Source organism: Panicum hallii, chromosome 3 (assembly GCF_002211085.1).
Source record: "Panicum hallii strain FIL2 chromosome 3, PHallii_v3.1, whole genome shotgun sequence".
NCBI classification, from domain to species: Eukaryota; Viridiplantae; Streptophyta; class Magnoliopsida; order Poales; family Poaceae; genus Panicum; species Panicum hallii.
The window spans coordinates 1,200,601-1,222,201 of NC_038044.1; the positions used below are offsets into that span (position 1 = coordinate 1,200,601).

The 21,601-nt window shown below is 53.7% G+C and overlaps 3 protein-coding genes and 1 pseudogene across 3 annotated transcripts; 2 read left to right on the forward strand and 2 right to left on the reverse strand.

Moving 5' to 3' along the window:
• Positions 1–312: 312 nt before the first annotated feature.
• LOC112886397 (probable calcium-binding protein CML36) lies at positions 313–1,262 on the forward strand. The gene has a single exon (XM_025952294.1). It carries the CDS (start codon positions 500–502, stop codon positions 1,061–1,063), a length of 564 nt encoding a protein of 187 aa, XP_025808079.1. The 5' UTR covers positions 313–499; the 3' UTR covers positions 1,064–1,262.
• A 3,111-nt stretch (positions 1,263–4,373) lies between these two features.
• LOC112887535 lies at positions 4,374–6,087 on the reverse strand (annotated as a pseudogene).
• A 1,780-nt stretch (positions 6,088–7,867) lies between these two features.
• LOC112884331 (scarecrow-like protein 3) lies at positions 7,868–8,437 on the reverse strand. The gene has a single exon (XM_025949711.1). The coding sequence runs from the start codon at positions 8,435–8,437 to the stop codon at positions 7,868–7,870; it is 570 nt and encodes a 189-aa protein (XP_025805496.1).
• A 9,352-nt stretch (positions 8,438–17,789) lies between these two features.
• Positions 17,790–20,479, forward strand: LOC112887019 (BTB/POZ domain and ankyrin repeat-containing protein NH5.2-like). The gene is made up of 2 exons (XM_025953090.1): positions 17,790–18,427; positions 19,318–20,479. Exons 1-2 carry the CDS (start codon positions 17,957–17,959, stop codon positions 20,263–20,265), a joined length of 1,419 nt encoding a protein of 472 aa, XP_025808875.1. The 5' UTR covers positions 17,790–17,956; the 3' UTR covers positions 20,266–20,479.
• Positions 20,480–21,601: the final 1,122 nt, after the last annotated feature.

Consider the following 21,601-nt stretch of genomic DNA (forward strand, 5'->3'; position numbering starts at 1 on the left):
AAGAAAAAGAAAGAAGAATCAGTTTCCATGTAGATATATCAGTTTGTTGCCTTGTTTCATGTTTCCATTTGGCCATTTGCGTAATTTGCGCTTGGTGTCAGGTTGTTTTTCGACGGAGACGTCGGGACTTTCAGTTAAAACCCTCATGAGTTCTCTTTCGTTTCATGCAAACGCATCCATCGCATCCGCCGTACCCTCCTTGCTTAAACGAGCGACTGAGCGAGAGAAACCTTCAAAGCGGAGTTGAAAGAATCGCATCGCCATCGCGCACGCCGCAGAGGTAGGTCCCGTGCGAACCGGCCGTTTTTTTCCCGCGCCGGGCGCGAAGCTTCGCGGAAGCTCACTCGCTCGATCGTCTTCCTTCTGCTGCCTATAAACGCGAGCATCGTCTTCTCTACCCCTCACCTTCCTGCCTCCTTCCCCTCCTACTACCTCGATCCCTCCTCCGATCCTCTCGTCAATTCCATCCCTCAGCTACAAGGTAACACGTACCGTCGCCATGAAGCTTAGCGTGCCGTTCTTCGGCTCCTCCTCTGGCAAGAAGGTGACCAGGAGGACGAGATCAAAAGACGGCAAGAGCGGCTCCTTCGGCTCCACCACGTCGTCGTCCGACGAGTGCGCGTCCGCCCTCACGACACCGCGCACCGTCCTGCCGTCGCCGCCGCCGTCCGCGTCCGCGTCGGGGCCCAAGAGAAGAAACCCGGCGGCGCCCCTGACGAGGGAGGACCTGGAGACCGCCCTGAGGCGGGTGGTCTCGAGCGAGGAGGAGCTGGCCGAGATGCTCGCCGAGGCGGCGGGGTCCGGGGTCCTGCTGGAGGAGATCGCGGCCGAGGCCCAGGCGGCGGCGGCGGACGAGGGCGAGCTCAGGGACACGTTCGCGGTGTTCGACGCCGACGGGGACGGCAGGATCTCGGCCGAGGAGCTCCTCGCCGTGCTCGCCTCGCTCGGGGACGACCGGTGCTCCGTCGAGGACTGCAGACGCATGATCGGCGGCGTCGACGTCGACGGCGACGGCTTCGTCTGCTTCACTGAGTTCGCGCGCATGATGGCGCAAGGGGTGTGAATTTTGTCGGTGTTGACGTGCGGTTGATCTTTACTCCTGTTGCGTATCTAGCTAGTGCAGCTGTTCTTTGATGTCGCCGATGCCAATACTTGCTTGTATCCTTGGTCGCGCGAGGTGAATCCAACAAGATTGCCAGCCTCTACATATTTTTTTCCTTTTAGTCCAGTAATCACGAATGAATTTTGTTTGTTTTGATCCACACCACGTTGAGCCACCGCTGATAATCAAAGGCCCCCTGCCTGGTAGGGTTTTCTTTAGATTAAGAAAAAGTTCCGGCCTCGAACACTCAGGGGTGAATTTCTGCAGCCAATTAGGTCTTACAGCTGGTAGTGTTTCGGATTCTAGAATTCTTGTTTATGGTTCTGTTTCTCTCTAGAAATGTTTCTCTGGCAATCAAATCAAATCGTCCAATATTCATTTACGCTTCTGCCATGCATATATAATAAACAGAACCTGCATATTGATCAAGGGTCTAATTGTTTGAATGTCTAATTGACTATCATGTGCAGAAAAATAGAAGTTTTATTTTAGTATCTTGAGCTCGAAATTGGATTTTTGGGACATTTGTACTATGATACGTTTGGTTCATCATTACTCCAACTTTGTTGCATTGAACTGGGCAGTTAAGGCTATGCATAATCTATGATACATCATTGTCACCACCTTTTATGTCTTGTACCAGTCGGTACTTTGTACGATATTGTGGTGTTAATTATGTGCAGTATATGACAAGTTGACAACACAAGTATGGGCTTCGCTATTTTTATTTTGTAAAAAAAAATACCTATCTGTCTAAAAATTGAGGAACTCCGATCAAAAAGTTGTGAAACTCTGACAACCAAGTTTGCTTATCATACATATAAGGCCAAAATCTCAGACTTGAACTGCACGCCGATGACGTAGAATGGGCTAATGACTGGTACGAGTAGTTGGGAAACTGCCAAGTAAAAGATGCCGAGCTAACGTTTCCACTTGTTAAAATTGATGAAACAGCTCCAGAGCTTTTGCCTGAAATCTGGCTGTCGGGAATTCCCAACCACCTAACTTCAAAATAACTGACATATTTTTTGTATTTTTTCCTGATGAGAAAAATACATGAAAAAGGAAGGAGTTAGAAAAAATATTTCATTTATGGTTATCTGTTCCTCCTTTCCCACCGCTGATCTCTATTTCAGAAACAAATAGCATCACAGTTGGCTGCCTCTTGGGTTCAGCTGGTAGTGAGCAACAGGGGAAGGTGGATAGGAATATAGGATGCAGCAGGAGCAACCATGAGCACCATGCCGTGAATGGTGAGTTGAGTTGGTGCTTGAAATGTTGATATGCCCTTCCAGATATGAGCTAGCACTTTCTTGATTACTTTTCCCAAGAGGTTATTGGTTCAGGATAAAACTCCCTTTTTTTCTGGGCATGCATGAGGCAACAACATTCTGTATCCCGAGGAGGACAGGGAGAACAAGGGGCTTGGCTTCTCTATGCCTGAAGGAACTGTGACCATCAGGCTTATACTCTCCATGTTAACATTTCATTAACCAGTATTTGCTGAAAGATTGAAATTGTCCTTTACATTCTGCAAAAGAATTTCTCTGTTGGCTCAGAGCATCAAAATTTTGTGGTCAGTCACTCTGCTCTCTTTCTTATTCTGAACTTGTGATGACCATGCACGTACTTGTCTGAAACTCTGCATTCTGCTGGAGGTGGCCGATTGCCGGAAGTCCGGAACATTGTGGACGGTGGACCACGCCGCCGGCGAGTTCACGCAGGTTCTCTTCGAGGACGTCGCCTCCTCCCGCACGCTGCCCCACACCAAGTCCGTCTGCCGCGCCGCCTGCGACCGCGACGAGGCTTCCCGGCAGCATCATGTCTGTCTTCTTCACTTGGTTCAGAATTCAGGCGCCTGACAGCCACCATGCTTGAATTGCTGCCACAGGCGACGAGGGGTGAGGAAGTGTTGCTGCAACATAACGGAAAAAAATATTTATCTGCTCCATCGATCCATGGCATCTTGTAGCAAGGAATTCTTGGTTCTTGCGTTACTGTTCAAGAACTGGAAATGTTTTAATTGAATTCAGAATTCACGCTTAGTGTTCTCGGATCCATGGCATGGGTATGTGAGTGGGAAATTCGCCCAGTTGCAGAGCTTTGCGCACGCGTCATGTCCGGAACGCCTGCGCTGGCCCGTAGCCCATCCCTCCGCCTCCAGAAATAGGCAGTTGCGCGGCCGTAGCCATGGCTAGATGCAAGCGAGCACAGCAATGGCGCTTCCAGGACCAGGATGAAGGGGATGGAAGCACAGGAGGCGTTCTTGTCAGACCAAACACCGACCGCCCCTTAGGGCTCCGAACACGCTCGGTCCACGCGATCTGGGGTGTATGCGAGCCGGGCACGAGGAAGAAGACGTACGCAGGGGACGGCCGACGCCAGGCGGCGGCGCTCCGGCGAGCCGCAGCAGAGGATTCGATGCTGATCCGGAATTTTGAAAAATACCCCTTACTATTTTCAAATAACACCCCTAACTGGGATCGCGACTATGGATCGCGATCTATTCATTTTGCCCCTAATATTTTTCATATACCCTCCTATATTGGATAGCGACTATTAATCGCGATCCGATTAGTTTTAAAAAGGACCCAATAATTTTCATATAAGCCCCTGGTTCGGCTCCGGTCCTGCCGTCCAGCGCCGCCCGCCGCGCCATCCAAGCCGCAAAACTTTGGTAACGGAAAGAACCGCCGTCTAATGCCTTGTTGCCGCCGCCGATGATCCCCGCCGTGCGATCCGCATCTCCTCCCGCGCCTCCTCTCCTCCTCCGCCGGCGCTGCTGGAGCTCCCGGAGGTGGAGAAGGTGCTGCGCGAAGTCCGGGCAGGCGACGTGCGCGTGTTCCCCGTCGGCGAGGGCGGCTGCCCTGAATTCCCCCTTCCCTTGCCTCCCCTTGTAGAAAAACGAAGGAAAGGAAGGTTCTTTAGATCCACATGTCGTGTATTGCTCATGACTGCACGCCGATGACCTGCAATCAGCTAGTGACTGGTACGGGTAGATGGGAAACTGCAAGTCTCTCTGCAGCACCATATATGCAGTTGCCGCAACTTTGAGACAGAGTTTCAGTGTCCACACTCGCAACTTCACTGAATGCATTCAAAAGTAAAAAGCGCCATTCGTATACCCTTTTTCACTGTCTTTCGGAGGTGATGCATGTCTTGCATTCACCATCAGACAATGTACACGTGCAGGTCTAGCAATCAACGATGGACCATTATCGTTTGGATGATGTATCAGTGTATCGCTATGTTCCTGTTCCTGGATGCTCAAGTTCTTTCTACAACGAAATCTTCAAACCAACAAGTTTACAAGCTCAATTTTCTCTCCAGCCCAATCACCCCACCAAGCAACAATCAATTCAATCACACAGTAATCTATCAGAGTGGAGAACGCACGCAGATGTCGCGCGAGGGATGCTGTACGAACGTGCGATCATCAATCATGGCCTACGAGCCGCCGAGCCGGCCGCCGCTGTGCCGGCCGGCGGCGGGCCTCCAGGCGGAGACGGAGTAGAGCGGCCTCTGGTGCCAGCAGAAGAAGAAGGCCTCGCCGCGGGCGTCGTGGACCACCTCGTACGACCCGCCCCACCCGAGGCTCTGTAGCAGCTTCCGCGCCTCCATCATGCCGCCGTAGCTCATCCCCACCCGCTCCATCCCGGCGCCCTCCATCCGCCGCGCCCACTGCGCCAGCCGCTCGTGCCGCTCCTTCCGCTCCGCGCCCTCCCGCGCCACCACCCCCCGGACCTCCTCCCCCAGCACCAGCCGCTCCACCTTCGCCCGCTCCGCCGCGCACCGGTGCGCCGCCGACGCGCGCTCGAGGCAGTCGAACAGCGACGCGTAGTAGTTGAGCGCCTCCTCGAACCGCTCCAGGAACGCCGCCGCGTTGTGGTTCGCCTCGGGCTCCGCCACCACCATGATCTTCGGGGACAGCGCCCGCACCGCCTGCAGGAAGCTCCCCAGCTTCGCCGCCGCCGGCCGCTGCTGCGCCGCCGCCGCCGCCGCCTGCAGCACCGGGGACTGCGGCCACAGCGACGACACCACGGACGACGTGTCGGGGCTCAGCTGCAGCCGCGTGTTCAGCTCCCGCTCCAGCAGCTCGCAGAAGCTGCTCGGGCTGGACCGCGCGATGATCTGGACCGGGGTCAGGCAGCTGCTGCCCGGAACGTGCCTCCTGCCCGCGTCGTCGGCCGCCAGGAGCCGCCACCACGCTGATGGCGAGCGCCTCGCCGGACCTGACGCGGAGGAGCTGCCGGAGCGCGTCCGGGTCCAGCTCGTCGAGCCTCGCCTCCACGGCGCTGAACTGGAACGGGATGTCGAGCGCCTCGGCGTCCTTGGCGAGCACGCCGGCCATGTTGGCGAGGAACTCCTTGCCGTCGTGCACGGCGGTGATCCGCAGGTGTGGCGGGCCCCCGCGGAGGGAGCGGAGGGAGCGGAGGGCGTGGAAGAGCGCGATCCACTGCACCGGGTTGGAGGCCGGGCCGGAGAGGTCGACGACGTGCACGAACTTCTCCCCCTCCATGGCCTCCAGGATGGCGTGGTTGGTGGTCAGGTACGCCAGCTTCATGAACGGGAGCATGTCGAACAGGTGGCGGCGCGCCGCCGGGATCAGGTGCGCCTCCGCGGAGTTGGCCGTGGACAGCAGCGCGCGTGAGAGGCCCGGCACGAGGTTGAGCAGCTTCCGCGCCAGCGCGTCCGCGAAGACGGCGGCGAGGCGCTGCAGCGTGTGGGGCGCGTCCAGGGAGGCCAGTTGCGTGATCTGCTCCAGGCAGTGGTTGGCGCGGTCGAAGGCGCCGGCGGCCACCTCGGCGGCGCACTGGTACAGCAGGCCGATGAGCCGCACGCCCTGCTGGTCATGGCTCAGCTCCTGCACCCAGGAGCCGTACCCGTGCGGCGACGGCGAGTACAGGGACGACGCCGGCGACGATGTCGCCGACGACACCGTGTCCTCCGGGAATATGTCCATGTTCAGCCTTCAGAGCAAAATCCTCACTGAACTCCCAGTTACGCAGCTTTGGCCAATGGATTTCAGTACGTATTGGATATAGCGGTAATGGAGGCGATCGAGGACGACTCCATTGTTGGATCTTGTTGTGTTCTTGGCGTGGCGACAAATGTTGCGAGCCTGCAAGGTCTCGAGTTCATACGTTCCTAGGTGCCTGGTGTTAACATTGTCATGGGATGCAAAAAGGGACAAGGCAGAACTGGATGCATATGCGGCAAGGGCTAAGTGATGTTGTCTGCATCTCGGTGGAATAACTAGGCAGATTGGAATTATTCTCTTGGAACATATCAGCAACATTTTGGATCAGGAGCTACTACCAGACAATTTTGTGATCAATTCCTCTGGTCCAGGTTATTCAGAAAACAAGATTGCATGGAGAGATACAAAAGGTTGACAGAAAACTCAAGCTATATATTTGTTTTCCATGACCAACCAGTGCGGTTCAAATGGTTCTAACATGGCTCCAAAATTTGCATTCATGTGCAAACTGCATCCTCCCAGAGGACAAGAAGTACACACTTTAGTTTTGTCAGGTTTACAAATGGTAGGTGATTGCAAGGTGGGCTCTTCTTGGAGTACTCAAAGGAATTTGACCGCATGCCCCTCTTTTTTTTTCCAGGTAAAGAGTGAGCTTTATTAACTAGATTTGGTCCTGGATACAATGGGTGGCGATGAGGTCAGTCACACACGTAGGAAAAACTTGAGCCACGTAAGGATGACATCTTAAAATCCAATTTATAGGAACTTATCAGCATATAATATCAGTAATTTGGCAACCTTCAAAACAAATCTTGCTCTTTATTTTATGTTCAGCTAGAGAGCCAAAAGGTTAGTACAACAGAACTTTGCCAAAACAACACATTTCACATGAAAACATCCCTGCTATAAGGAGATTTTAAACTGGGAACCGATTGGTAGGAATCAAAATAATGTATGATGAATTAATTGCCTCTACGGGTTCCCGTTGAACTTTGACATGGTTTTTCAGTGAAAACATTACAATCCTTTCATCTATACATGCAGAATCATGCTTCACACCAAATGTTGTCCGCTACTCTAAAAAAAGGAGGAACTGCCAGACATATCCTGCGCATCACCAGCAAGAAAAGAAAAGAAATTGTGATGAACGGAGACGCCTAATTATCTTGTTATATTATTTAGCGCTGCGGCTGCACTAACATATTATATATCTAAAAGTAATTTTACTAAATTATATCATATCACATGTTCACTGTATAGATCTATTCACGTGGAGTCCAACAAAATTTAATTTTTCTATTTTATGATCTTTTATAATTTATTATGACTTTTGAAAGTTTCAGCTAAAATAAATATAAAAAGGAGAAAAACCACTGAGAGAAACTAGCTAGGGAGGTTATGTGTCCGGTATCGCGAGTTCGAGGAGTCCAGGTGAACGATTTTATTGTCTAGGAAGGAATCGTGGACTCATCCTAAAGTTCAGAAAGGTAGAAATAACTTTTTTCTTGAAGGATCCACAGTCTAAGTGGCTGATATTCACCTTATAAGCATAGTGTTCTTCATCATCCCTACCTCAAAGACAGATGCGCAGAAAAAAAAAATCACATTGGTTCGTCCGGTGTAAGATGCCATCCAGCATAAATCATGCTCCTGCGAAGCTACAACCAGTCAATCTTCATCTAGAATCACTCACTCACTACCTCTAAGTATGTTGCAATGAGCACATTAGCTCATTCGGTTAAGTGTAACACGGTATTTACTCTCCCTCGACTGAACCGGCATCATCAGCACATCAGCTCCTCAAAGCAATGTGCAGGCGGTGCTGACGGTGACAGATACAACTCCTCGCTACCGACTCCATAAGCCGAGCCTCTGTCCGGCCGCCATGCCGAAACCGAGCAGAGAGGCCACGACCTCCAGCACAGGAGCAGGCATCCCCCGTGCTCTCTGCTCTCGCATCCTCCCACACCACACCTCCTCAGCGTGTCGACCCCCAGTCTCAACGCCGCATAGCTCAGCGGCACGCTCCGGAACCCGGCGACCTCCATGCGCAGAGGCCACTGGTGCAGCCGGTCGTGCCGCTCGCGCCGGCGGGCGCCCTCCCGCAGGAGCACGTCCCTGATCTCCTCGCCCAGCACCGCGCGCTCCACCTCAGCGCGCTCGGCGGCGGGCCTCCGGTACGCCGCCGCCGCCGCGTCCAGGCTGTCGTAGGCCGCGGCGTAGTAGCTCAGCGCCTCTGCGAAGCGCTTCCGGAAGGAGGCGCCGTTGTGGCCGGCCTCCTGCTCCGCGAGCACCACGACCTTGGGCGACGCCGCGCGCGCCGCGGACAGGAAGCCCGCCAGCGCCGGCGGCATCTGGAACGGAGGGGTGGTTAGCGGCGGCGAGATGAAACCCAGAGGGTGGCCGGGCTGCTGTAACTCTCGTCGCCTTCGCAAGCGGCGCCGCGGATGCTCGGTGGGCACGAGCCGGACGCCATCTGCTGCAGCCGCGCGATGGTCGCCATCTGGTTGAAATGGTGCCCGGCGCCGAGGCTGCTACTCGCGGCGTCATCGGCGGCGGCGAGGAGGCGGTGCAGCCGCGTCGTGCAGACGATCGCGCGCGCCTCGCCGGATTTCAGCCCGAGGACGCCGTGCAGGTCGTTGAGATCCAGCGTCTCGATCTGGCCAGCGACGCAATGAACCTGGAACGGCACGTCGAGTTCGTCAGCTTCGTCGGTGAGCTATTCTGATACCTTGGCGAGGAACTCCCCGTCGTCGTGGACGATGGTGAGGCGCAGGTGCGGCTCGCCCTCCGGGCGGCTGTGGAATTCGCGCAAGAGTTGGATCCACTGGCTTGGCTGCGCCGCAGGCCCGGCGAGGTCGATGACGTGGACGTTCTGATCATGGTAATAAAGGTGAAACCATTTTTTGTTAGTGTTACGAGTAGTACAATTATTTACAGTAAATCTGATGGCGTCACTGCTTCAAATTGCCAGTAATTCCAATTTTGCTAGGGTTTAGCACAAAGTTATTTTGTAGTAGCTCTGTTTCGGTGGGCTACTACTAGCAAGCAGTCTAGCACACAAGCCAGAACCTTTTCGTTCTCCATGGCCTCGAGGATGACTCGGTTGCCGACGGCGACGGCCGCTTTGGGGAACGGGCTGAGCTCGAAGAAACTGCGGCGGGCGGCCCTGACGCAGCGGCGGTCAAGGTGGTCGGAGGGGTCGATGAGCGCGCCGGCGACGGCCGGGACCATGGGGCGGATTGTCAGGAACACGCCGGAGAGACGACGCAGATTACGTCGCCGGCGAGCTCACGGCCAAACACAAACTCACGCGAACACAGAGGACACAATCTCGTTGGTGCTGTCAAAACTTGGCAGCTTTTCCATGGCCTATTGCTATGCTTATATAACAGATTACAGGGAAAGTAATTTGGCCCTCTCAATCCGGCCGAGCACAATCAGTGCAATCACACACTAACTTTCTAAAATAAGCCATTAGCTAAACTAGGAGAGCACTAATCTAGCACCCAAGGATTACTATCAACAATCTCCTCCTAAGCCTTGTGGTGCGAACTGCATACATCAATCAGGCCAATCTTAGAACGAAGTTCGTGGAACTTGGTTTTGCCAACGGCTTCGTCAGAATGTCGCCCAGCTGTTCTTTGCTCCTGATGAACTCTACCTCGATCAGACCTTCTTCAACAGACTCCCGGACCAGGTGGTACTTCACTTGAATGTGCTTACTCTGGCCGTGGAGTACCGGATTTTTCATCAAAGCAATGGTGGACTTGTTGTCCACCCTCAGCATTGGTGCTCTTGGTGCTGATCCGTGCACCTCAGCTAGCACTCTAGCTAGCCACAATGTCTGACAAGCAGCATTGGCAGCTGCTATGTATTCTGCCTCACAGCTTGACTGTGCCACCACCTTTTGTTTCATGGACTGCCAGGTGATTGGGCTGCTGCTGAGGAAGAAAATCACCACTGTCGTGCTCTTCCTTGCATCAACATCCCCAGCATAATCGCTGTCACTGAAGCCCGTCAGATGAGCCTCCTTCTCCTTCTTCCTGCCAAACCAGAGTCCCCAGTTCTTGGTTCCCTCCAAGTAGCGCAGGATATGCTTCACTGCCTTGAGATGATCCTCGCGTGGCTCTTCCAGGAAGCGGCTCACATACCCAACAACAAAAGAAAGATTTGGGCGAGTGTTCACCAAATACCTCAAGCTCCCAACATGCTTCTGTATGCTGTTGCATCCACCGGCGGTTCTGAGCTGAACTTGCTCAGTTTTAGCCGTGTCTCCATTGGCACCTGACAGGGGTTACACCCTGCCATGCCACTTCTCTCCAGGATCTTGGCAGCATAAGCACCTTGGCTGAGCGAGATGCCACTCGCGCCCTACTTCACTTCAATGCCGAGATAGTAGTGAAGCAGACCAAGGTCACTCATCTTGAATGCAGCCGCCATCTCCTCCTTGAATCGCTTGATGTTGTCGCAGCTGGCTCCAGTGATCACGAAGTCGTCGACGTACACCCCGACCACCAGCTGCGCGCCATGGTTCGGCCTGATGTAGATGGCATGCTCCGAGGGACTCCTCCTGAACCCCAGCGACTACAGTGTGTCGTCCAGCTTCGCATTCTAGGCACGCGGCGCTTGGTGTAGCCCGTACAAAGCCTTCCGTAGCCTGAACACCTTGTGTTCCTTGCCGGTGATGATGAAACCAGCAGGCTGCTCCACGTACACCTCCTCCTGCAGGTCGCCGTTCAGGAAAGCTGACTTGACATCCATGTGCTGCACCTCCTACCCCTCGTGCGCAGCAAGGGCGATGAGCAGGCGCACCGAATCCAGCCGAGCCACCGGGGCGAACACCTCATCGTAGTCGATGCCGTGCCGCTGCGCGTATCCCTTCACCACGAGACGCGCCTTGTGCTTGGACACCGCCCCATGTTCATCCCTCTTGACCTTGAAGACCCATTTCAGCCCAATCGCTCGCCTCCCAGGCGGGAGATCAGCAAGGCTCCAGGTCTGATTGTCCTCAATCGACTCCATCTCCTCCATCATCGCCTTCCTCCAGCTTGGGCAGCGCTCTGCCTCAGCAAATGAGGCTGGCTCATCGGAGCTCACTGCGTGCAGCTCCTCCATCAGCAGTGCTCGCGGCGCGAACCCGAGCGGTGATGTCGGCCCGAGGATGTTTTCGATCTTCCGGAACCGGAGCGGAGCCTCCTCATCATGGTCAGCGTCCAGATTGTCGTCGCCGCCGGCGGGTGGCGAGGCAAACTCCACTGCCTGCGCCCTGCCGGAACCTCCTGCCGCCTCTCCTGCAGTGGCGTGCGGCGATGGTGGCGGTGTCGTGTCGCTGTCCACAGGACCATCCCAGGCAGCCTCGGCAGCACCCTCAGCAGCCGTCGGAGGTCCCTGGCCCACGATGGAGTACTCCACCGTGAACACATCGTCGTCGCCGTCCGCCACGCTAGAGCTGCTGCTGGCTGCCCAGTCCCACTGGGCTTGCTCGTCGAAGACAACATCCCGCGTCACATGGACACTCTTGGTGATGGGATCGTAGGTACGGTACGCCTTTGTCCCACGCTCGTAGCCGATGAAGATCATCTTGCGGCCATGATCCTCCAGCTTCGACAGGTGAGGTCGAGTGCTGCGGACATAGACGATGCAGCCGAATGTCTTGAGGTGGTGCACAGTCGGCTTCTTCCCGTGCCACGCCTCGAACAGCGTCATGCCGTCCACACTCTTCGTCGGGCACCTGTTCAGCACATACACCGCCGTGCTTACCGCCTCGCCCCAGAACCAGCCAGGCAGCCCCTTCGCTTTGAGCATGCTCCTGGCTGTGGCCACCACAGTCCCATTCCGGCGTTCGACCACGCCATTCTGTTGCGGACTGTAGGGCGCGGTGTGCTGCCAGTGAACGTCGTCCGCCATGCATTACTCCGCGAACTCGATCGAGGTGAATTCACCCCCTCGATCAGTTCGTAGTACCTTCAGTTTGACTCCAGACTCGCCTTCTGCCTGCGCCTGAATCTCCTTGATGGCAGCCACAGCACAATCCTTTGAAGGAATCGCGGCTACCCACATGTATCTGCTCAGGTCATCCACTAGCAGCAAGAAGTACCTGTTGCCCCTTGGTGTCGCCGGCGTGATGGGACCGCAAAGGTCCCCGTGCACCAGTTCCAGGCGCTCCCGCGCACGGTACTCTGCTTGCGCCGGGAAGGATGTGCGCCTCTGCTTGCCCGCCTAGCAAGCCTCGCAGATCCTCTCCACCTATCCGAGCTCCGGCAGCCCTCGAATCAGCTCCTCCCGAGCCAGCTTCCGGAGTGCCGCCATGTTGACGTGGCCGAAACGCTCGTGCCAGCGCCACGCCACCTCGTCGTCGCGCCCGCGCATCGCCAGGCACACCGGCTGTGCCATCTTGAGGTAGAGCAGGTACAGCCGATTTGTCGCCCGCGACGCCCTTGCCAGCAGTTGGCCGCCAGGCTCTCGGACCCTCATGACCCCGGAGCTTATCTCGATCTTGTACCCGACCTCTTCGAGATGCCCGATGCTCACGATGTTCGTCGTCAGCCGGGGAATGAAGTAGACCCCGTCGAACGAGCGAAGCTCACCGTTCTTGCAGACGAACGTGACCGTCCCGCAGCCTTCGATGTGCGCCGCCGAGTCATTGCCAAACCGCACAGTGCCCAGCACCGCCGTGTCCAGCTTGGAGAAGGCGGCCCTGGACCCGGACATGTGGTTGGTTGCCCCGGTGTCCAGGACCCACTGCTCCGCCTTGCGCTCCTCCTTTGCTCCAAGCTGGGCGAAGACCTTCTCCTCCCGGATCTCGATCTGAGACCCGGGCGCCTCTGCTGCTTCACGCCCGTCCTTGCCATGTGCCTGCCCCGGCCTTTGGAGGGGCAAGACGGCATGCTGGAGTGGATCCCCCGCCAAGGGAGCAGCCGCCCGCCGCCGGACTGGATCCGCCGCCGTGGAGGCAGCCGCCCGCCGCTGGAGCGGATCCTCCACCGGGGGAGCCGCCGAGGAACTCGCCGCAGGACCCGCTGAGGGAGCCGCCGCCCGCATCGCAGTCGCAGGCGTGCGACTGGATTGCGGCGGTGAAGGGAAAAGGGTCGGGGACTCCCTGACGAGGAGGAGGGTGGCCTCCTCATCCTCCTGGACCACGTGGGCATGTTACTTCTTGGGCTTCGATGGGCACTCACGGGCCTAGTGGCCCGTCTTGCCACACCTCCTGCACTCGTCGCCTGTGGGCTTACCAGATGACGGCCCGCTCGACGACCGGCCTCCACGCCCACGGCCGCGCCCCTTTCTTCCTCCTCCGCGACGCCCTGTTCCGCCACTGGAGCTGCCGCCGGAGTGGTTCTCTGCCTCCCGTTTCTTGCGCCGGGCGTCCCATTCCTCCTCTGTGAGGTAGAGGTGCCCATCATGCTGCAGCGACCTCGGTGCCTCCTCGAAGGCATCCTCTGCCGCCCTCAGTCGCCCCACCATGTCCGAGACAGTGAGGGTCGACATATCGAGGAGCGTGGTGATGGAGAGAACGATCTGCTTGAGCCGCTACGGAACGCTGCCGGCGATCTTCTCCACGATCTTCCCTTCCTCGATCCTTGCACCAAGCGTGGCAAGCTCCGCCGCCATGCCATTCACGCGCAACGCGAAGTCTTCGACAGACTCACCGTCGTTGAATGTCGCCATATCGAACTTCCGCCGGAGCTGCACAGCGGCGGACTTCTTCATGCGGTCGTCCCCGACCTGCAGGTTAGAGATGGTCTTCCACGCCTCCTTCGCCATCTCCTTGTCGGCAATCGAGGAAACCATCTCCGATGGCACCGCGCTGCAGAGAGCGTCAAGCGCCATCATCTCTTCTTGTGGATCGGCGCCGCCGTGCTCGACGACGTTCCAGAGCGCCCTCGCCTTCAGCTTCACCTTCATCAGCAGCGCCCAATCGGATTAATTGTTCTTGGTGAGGGTGGGGTAGCTACTCCCTCCTCTCACCTCACGAATCACCCGCTGGATCATGACGCCATTGTTGGAGGAGCCATCGGCGATCTTCTTCTCGTCACCCATCACACCCCGCTTCGTAAACCGGCTCCGATGCCAATTGTCAGGAACACGCCGGAGAGACGACGAAGATTACATCACCGGCGAGCTCACGGCCAAACACAAACTCACGCGAACACAGAGGACACAGTCTCGTTGATGCTGTCAAAACTTGGCAGCTTTTCCATGGTCTATTGCTATACTTATATAACAGAATACAAGAAAAGTAATTTGGCCCTCTCAATCCGGCCGAGCACAATCAGTGCAATCACACACTAACTTTCTAAAATAAGCCATTAGCTAAACTAGGAGAGCACTAATCTAGCACCCAAGGATTACTATCAACACGGATCAGGCGGCGCGCCAGGCAGTCGGCCACGGGCACGGCCAGGCGCGGGAGCGGGCCATCGCGCGTGGCGGCGGCGAGGCCCGTGGCCCGCGAGAGGCAGCGGGCCGCCTTCTCCATGGACCCGGGCCGTTCTCAGGAGGAGGAGGATGCATCTGAGACAACTAGGAGGAGCTAGGCAGATGGTGACAAAGTAGTGACCTCGCTGAAGCAATATAAGGCTTTGGATTGGAAGCAGGGGACAAATTCACTTTGTGGTCATCCTCCTAGGACTATGGAGGACAAAATAAACATTTTGGATAGCCGCCACCATGCTAGTTGCTAGGTGAACTTCCGGGATCCTGCTAATCCCTGAATGCGCACTTGTCTGCATTTTCAGCCCATCACCATTGCAACACGGGTCCATCAGATGCCTAATGTGCCATCTACCATCATCATCTCTGACTGTGGTTGTTGCATTTTTTTTCCATCGAAAAAAACAAGAATCTCTCTACTTTCCAGGATCGATGCATGCAGCAGATGGAATAACGCCGGCCGGCCCCTGCTTGTCCGTGTCTCGGCTACTGTACAGTTGACACCAAACGCTGTTATATGTGTTATGGGTCGATCTCTGCCAGAAACCAAATGCATCCATGTTCACCAATCAATTCTGAGCCAGCAAATAACGTACGTACGCTTTGCATTGCATTTCATTGGTTGGTTGGTCTACCGATCGATCGAGCTAGCTAGCTTCTGTACATGTGTTCAGCGGTCAAAGCATACCGGATCTCACGCTGCTGATGAATGATGCGTGCATGCATCTCTACATCTCTTGATTCTTACCATATATTCAGATGAATAAAATAGAGCTGCATCAGCGTCAGATCTATCAGGCATGGCCAGTATACTTCTGCGGCGTACTGACGATGATACGAGAGTACGAAACAGTAGAAGACCGTTCTGACTAGTATGCGTTTGCTTGGAGTATAATTGTGGAGCGAGGTGAAAAATAACAACAGGACAATGGGATCAGCATGGGGGGAGGAGAGGAGGTAAAAGCAAAAGGAGTCAAAAGTTACCGACTTTCTGTCCTACTGTGTGATACTACTGTTCCTGCATGCATGATGCTGATCGCGCGCATGCATACACACGTGGCAATAATATTTATTTACAAGACCAAAAAATCATGCAGGCTCTGGCTGAATGAAGTAGGAAAATAAAGTTTCTGATAAACTGAGTACAGCTGCACATACAACCATTTGATAAGTGCAACTCAGGATCTGATGTTTTTAGATCACTTGAAGGGAAAACGCTCTTATGCGTTAGGGTTTAGGTGCATGGTAGTAGTACTTTAATTGTACTCCCATGCATGATTATACTCGAGCTAGAAGCTGGTTCGCAATATTAAGTATGATTTTGAGTCTCAACAGAAACAACCTAGAACGCATGAGATTAAACGACTGGCTGCTTTGAGCTCAAAATAATTACATCAAAAACTCTGAACACGCAATTATTATATCTTTACCAATAAAATTTCAATTTTGAACACTATCTACCTTATATTAGCTCGAGACATTCACTTTTGAGCATAATATCAAAATCCCAAATTCAAATTCAAATAAATTGGAGTTTGAACACAAGTAGGCATGACCTCTTTGGTCATAAATTTAAATAATGAATATCACTACTACAAAAACGATTTGTAGGGATGCCCTGTTTTTGTAGGGGCGGTCCAAAAGATAACCCGCTCCTACAAATAAAGTAGGTTTACTATAGCAATTCACCCGCCTCTAGAAATATATTTTTAGGAGCGGGTGATAGCATGACCCCCTTTACAAATAAATAGTCCCACGTAAAAAAATTTATAACTTTTTCATATGATCTTAAATAAAGTCAAACTTCATATCAAAATTATAGAGATTGATGATACCTACAATTTTGTAGTTGAACTTTTTTATTTAAGATTATTTAATAGTCCAAAAAATTATTATAAGTTATCTAATAGCCAAGACTATATAGTATCTCATACAACTCAAGTTATACTTTGAGATTTCCACAATCTTAACCTTTATATACATTGAAATATACTTGGTATATTTTTTTATCTACAGTTCACAATAACTATAGTGTAGAAGTTTTATTTTTTAATTTATTTTGCTATATGTAAAGATTTAAATGAATTTTTAAAATAAAGTAGAAAAATATTTTTAGGGGCGGTGCGCCCCTAAAAATGACTTTTAGGAGCAGGTGATGTTGTCACCTGCCCCTACAAATTAATTTCAGAGTTAATATAAAAGAATAACATACCTTATAGAGTCACAAGTGACTGTGTAGTGTGGTGGAGAAGAAGGTACGTGCGAGGCTTGAGGCATGCTGTTCGAGCCTAGGGTGATGTAAATATGCATATTTCGTAAAAAAAATTGTACCTCGATAGTACAGGGCTTGTGGTGGCTGGTTGCAATATGTTTTTTTGATTTTTTTTATTTTCTGAAAATTGATTTGTAGGGGCAGGTCATGGCATGATCCGCCTCTAAAAATTATTTTAAGGAGCGGGCGCATTCCCCGCTCCTAAAAATAGCATTTCTAGCTGCGAGAATTAGGAGTGGGTACCGCATCCGCCTCTAAAAATATATTTTTACCCGCCCCTAAAGATCTTTTTTAGTAGTGTATGTCACGTGTAAAATGTGCTAATAGTGACAACTCTTAAATTTGGTCCAAATTATTGAAAGCAAAATTTATAAATCGCCTTCACTACAAAACTTAGACATACTGTATTTTTCATTTAATTTATCAATACTATATGGTCTAGGCAAAATTAATATTCTTGGTTGGATGGTTCAAATGATTTTCACTGTCCATAATAACGCACAGTAGACATTTCTACTTGCGTCTCTAACCTTTATTTTGACCGATGTTGGTCCAGTCGTCCAGCCATGTCTAAGATCTCGACCAATCACAATCCCCACTTTAATTCGAACTGACTTTACCAAAAAGATTATAATAACCCAACGCCGGCCGCAGTAACACACAGCTGCAGGGTACACCGCCACCACGCTAGCTTGTCTCATTGGGTCAATGGCTGCCGCCTTGCCTAGTTGCCTCCCTCACCTCCGCCATTGTTCGCGCAGAGTGCACACATCAATGGAACTGTAGACAAAGACTGTAGAGAGCGCGTCCCCACCCACAAAGCCACAGCGATCGTGAAGGGTACCCCTCCCTGTAGCTAGCTAGCGCAAAGGGGAGGGCCCCGACCACGCGAGGCGATAGCAGTGAGAGCGCACGCCTCTCCCTCCTCCGATCCCTTTCACAGTGCGGTGCGGTCACCCTTCACCCTAGCCAGCTGCCTTTTCCATCGTCTTCCTCCCTCCACAGTCGCCCGGGCGCTGTGCTCCCCTCCTTTCCTGCCGCCTGCTTTCCCCTCCAAAATCCGCGCCTTATCTCTCCGGAAAGCCGGGCCGGCCGATCCGTCGCCCCGGCCGCGGCGCGCCTTTGCGACCCCTCCCTCTCCCGGCGGCTTGCTGCACATGAGATCATGAGCTCGGAGGACTCGCTCAAGTCCCTCTCGCTCGACTACCTCAACCTGCTCATCAACGGGCAGGCCTTCAGCGACGTCGCCTTCAGCGTCGAGGGCCGCCTCGTGCACGCCCACCGCTGCGTCCTCGCCGCGCGCAGCCTCTTCTTCCGCAAGCTCTTCTGCGGCCTCGACCCCAACCACCAGCCCCCGCCGCCGCCGCCCCTGGGCTCCCCCGGTGCCCGGCCCGCGGGCGCCGCGCCGGAGCTGGTCATCCCCGTCAGCTCCATCCGGTACGAGGTGCTCGTGCTCGTGCTGCAGTTCCTCTACAGCGGCCAGGCGTCGGTGGCGGCGCCCAAGAGCGGGCCGCTCCCCGGCTGCGGCGCCAGGGGATGCTGGCACACCCGCTGCGGCGCCGCCGTCGACCTCGCCCTCGACACCCTCGCCGCCGCGCGCTCCTTCGGCGTCGAGCAGCTCGCGCTGCTGGTCCAGGTGGGGATTTCCTCTCGGGATCTGCAGCTGACACCTCGGCGCGCACCATCGATTCATTAAGCATCCGCCATGGTCGCTAGCTTAGCCCTGCCATGAACCCATGATTGATTGAAGCTGGAGCATCTTTCCAGTGGCATCAATTCAAGATGGAGCCAGAGAATCGCCTGAGCTCACGCTGAGCTGAGCAGCTGCTCCGGCCTGCATGCATGCTCGACTAGATCCCTAGGTTGCCACTTTGCCTTTCCGATTCATGGCCTGCTACTGTGCCCTCTGAGCCTGCGCCAGTATCATCGGCAGAAATCCCTCCATCAGTGCTCCCTCGAGCTCTCTCTTCTCGATCGCATTATTCTATCCATTTTTTTTTGTTGCGTCGTGTGTGGCAGGCTGCAGGCTGCAGGGGACTGAGTCGTCTCTAGTCTCTCACAGTCTCGCTTGCTTTTCTGCCGCTTCGCGTCTGCACTGCACCTGTCATCACTTGTCATGGATCGAGCCCAGCCTCTGACTCATCTTTACTAGGAAGAGTCTTGTCACGCCCTTGTTTATGTCTGCTGTCCCTTCCTTGCATCACATCCCATTGCACGCACGGGCGTTTCATTTCATTGCAATTTGCATCGATCGCTAGGGTTTCTCGGAGATCGATCCAACCAGCAGCTCCTAGCAACAACTCGATGCATGCCGTGCATCATTTCCAAAACACCTTGCCGTACAACTGCCATGCTGATGCAAGTACAGTCAAGCTCCATGCTGCACATATTGCTGCAATGAGAACTATGCAGTGCGCTCGGATCGATTAGGCACTTCATTTCATGTTGCTAATCGCCTGCGATTTCTGTCTGATTATTGGGGAATCTGGTACTAACCGTTATTAATTTTGGAGGGGCGCATTGCAGAAGCAGCTGGAGAGCATGGTGAAGGAGGCGTCCGTGGACGACGTGATGAAGGTGCTCATGGCGTCGCGCAAGTTCGAGATGCAGGAGCTCTGGGCCACCTGCTCCCACCTGGTGGCGCGTTCCGGCCTCTCCGCCGATCTCCTCGCCAAGCACCTCCCCATCGATGTGGTCGCCAAGATTGAGGAGATCCGCGCCAAGTCCCCGGTCGCCGCCGCGAACACGCCGCGCTCGCCGTTCCTCACCCACCACTACCTGCCCATCAACGCCCCGTCCTCCGCCGCCGACCGCGACCACAAGATCCGGCGCATGCGGCGGGCCCTGGACGCGGCCGACATCGAGCTCGTCAAGCTGATGGTCATGGGCGAGGGCCTCGACCTCGACGACGCGCTCGCCGTCCACTACGCCGTCCAGCACTGTAACCGCGACGTCGTCAAGGCGCTGCTCGAGCTCGGCGCGGCCGACGTCAACTCCCGCGCCGGGCCGACCGGGAAGACCGCCCTGCACCTGGCTGCCGAGATGGTCTCCCCCGACATGGTGTCCGTCCTCCTGGACCACCACGCCGACCCGAACGCCAGGACGCTCGACGGCGTCACCCCGCTGGACGTGCTCCGCAGCCTGACCTCCGAGTTCCTCTTCAAGGGCGCCGTACCGGGGCTGACGCACATCGAGCCCAACAAGCTCAGGCTGTGCCTCGAGCTCGTGCAGTCCGCGGTGATGGTGACCACGCGCGACGAGGGCGCGCCCGGCGCCGGCGGCGAGGCCGGAGGAAGCGACGGCGAGAATTTCCCAAGGAGCGACGCCGACGACAGCTTGGTGAGCCTGACGATGAACTCCACGCTCATGTACCAGGGCCAGGAGATGGCGGCGGCGGTCGCCGGCGATGCGAGGAAAGGGAACGGCGGCCGGGGGAGCCCGTCCAACTTGTACTTCCCCAATGGCTTCCCATAATAAGTAATCCTTATCTAGCATTGTCTTTTTTTTATATATCCATGGATCTTTCTCAAGCTCTGTTCGATCTTTTGTGCGCATTTTTATTTGAAACGGTGTAGCTAGTTAGCTACTGTTTAACTAGCTAGGAGATGTGAGCAAGAATTTCATGGTATTTGATGTGGATTGTTCGATCTTGAATGACTGATCGATTGGGCAGCAACTGTTGCTTTGTACAATTCTCCAATCTCCACTACTGTGATGAATAATCTTGTAATGTGGCTTCATTCAATCCAGTCCAGAGCTTGCTCTAGTTAGCTCCAGTATAGTGTACAGCAGCAAGCTTCAGGATTTAGCTGCTGGTGTTTTTACATGCCTTTATGCAGTGCAGCTTTTGAAGACTGTAGAAGCCTTTGGACGGTAGGAAAGCGGGGTGCAACCTCATGTGAGCCATTATATATTGGGGAGCGACTGCCATTTTTTCTTTTGCCATTTGATGGACAAGACGAATCTAAGAGTGGGTTTGAATAGCGCAGGAATTGCACATACATTATATTCCTCCTGTTATATGGCTACTATATTTGCCTAAAAATCTTTATTCTATATATACAACTATTTTGAGATCAACTGTGCCCCATGGACTTCTCTTTCTGTTTCTCTGAAGTGTTCCATTGGACAGGCTTTAGCTTCAGCAGTTCAAATAGCATGGTTCTGCAGAACATTTATATTTAGCAATTCAATTAGCATGGTTCTGTACAGCATTAATACATATGTCCAACATGCTCAGCGACAACCCGATTAAAACATGAGCTTTGCCAGTAGCTCACTGGGAAAGAATAGTGCCACAAACAATGGACGTCAACATGCATATGGGTAGTCAAACATGAGAATTATTTTGGTTGGCACTTTGCACTTCTAGTAGGGTTTCGTGATTGCTTCTCTCATAAATTCTGTCACTGGTTTTTTGGTTACTCACCATTCTTGCTGCTTGCTTATGCCAAGGCTGCTCGATCAGTTTTACAATAAAAGTTTCCATATGACCAAAGCTATTCAATTTGTTAATTATTTCCAATCCCTCTCGCGAAGTTAATTAGATCGGAGCTATTATTAGTTTATTACCGATTAAATACTGCCCAATTCATAATTTGTAATGCCCTAAAAAATCCATAATTTGTAATAAATATAACAGTTGCACCATAACTATTGAAGTTGCCAATAATATCAACCACCTCTCCAAATATATTAATGGACAATTGCTACAATGCCACTGGTTTTGCATAATCCCTTTTACAAAATAGCAAGGCAATGTTTGAATATTGCACCTTAACTAGAGAGGGAAAGTATCCTCAAAAAAGAG

What these genes read in the sequence shown, in the direction of transcription:
- LOC112886397 (XM_025952294.1), top strand. Translation starts at nt 500, where the DNA reads ATGAAGCTTAGCGTGCCGTTCTTCGGCTCCTCCTCTGGCAAGAAGGTG.
- LOC112884331 (XM_025949711.1), bottom strand. Translation starts at nt 8,437, where the DNA reads ATGCCGCCGGCGCTGGCGGGCTTCCTGTCCGCGGCGCGCGCGGCGTCG.
- LOC112887019 (XM_025953090.1), top strand. Translation starts at nt 17,957, where the DNA reads ATGAGCTCGGAGGACTCGCTCAAGTCCCTCTCGCTCGACTACCTCAAC. An exon ending in AGCTCGCGCTGCTGGTCCAG is followed by an intron (nt 18,428 to 19,317) that starts GTGGGGATTTCC and finishes GGCGCATTGCAG; the next exon opens with AAGCAGCTGGAGAGCATGGT.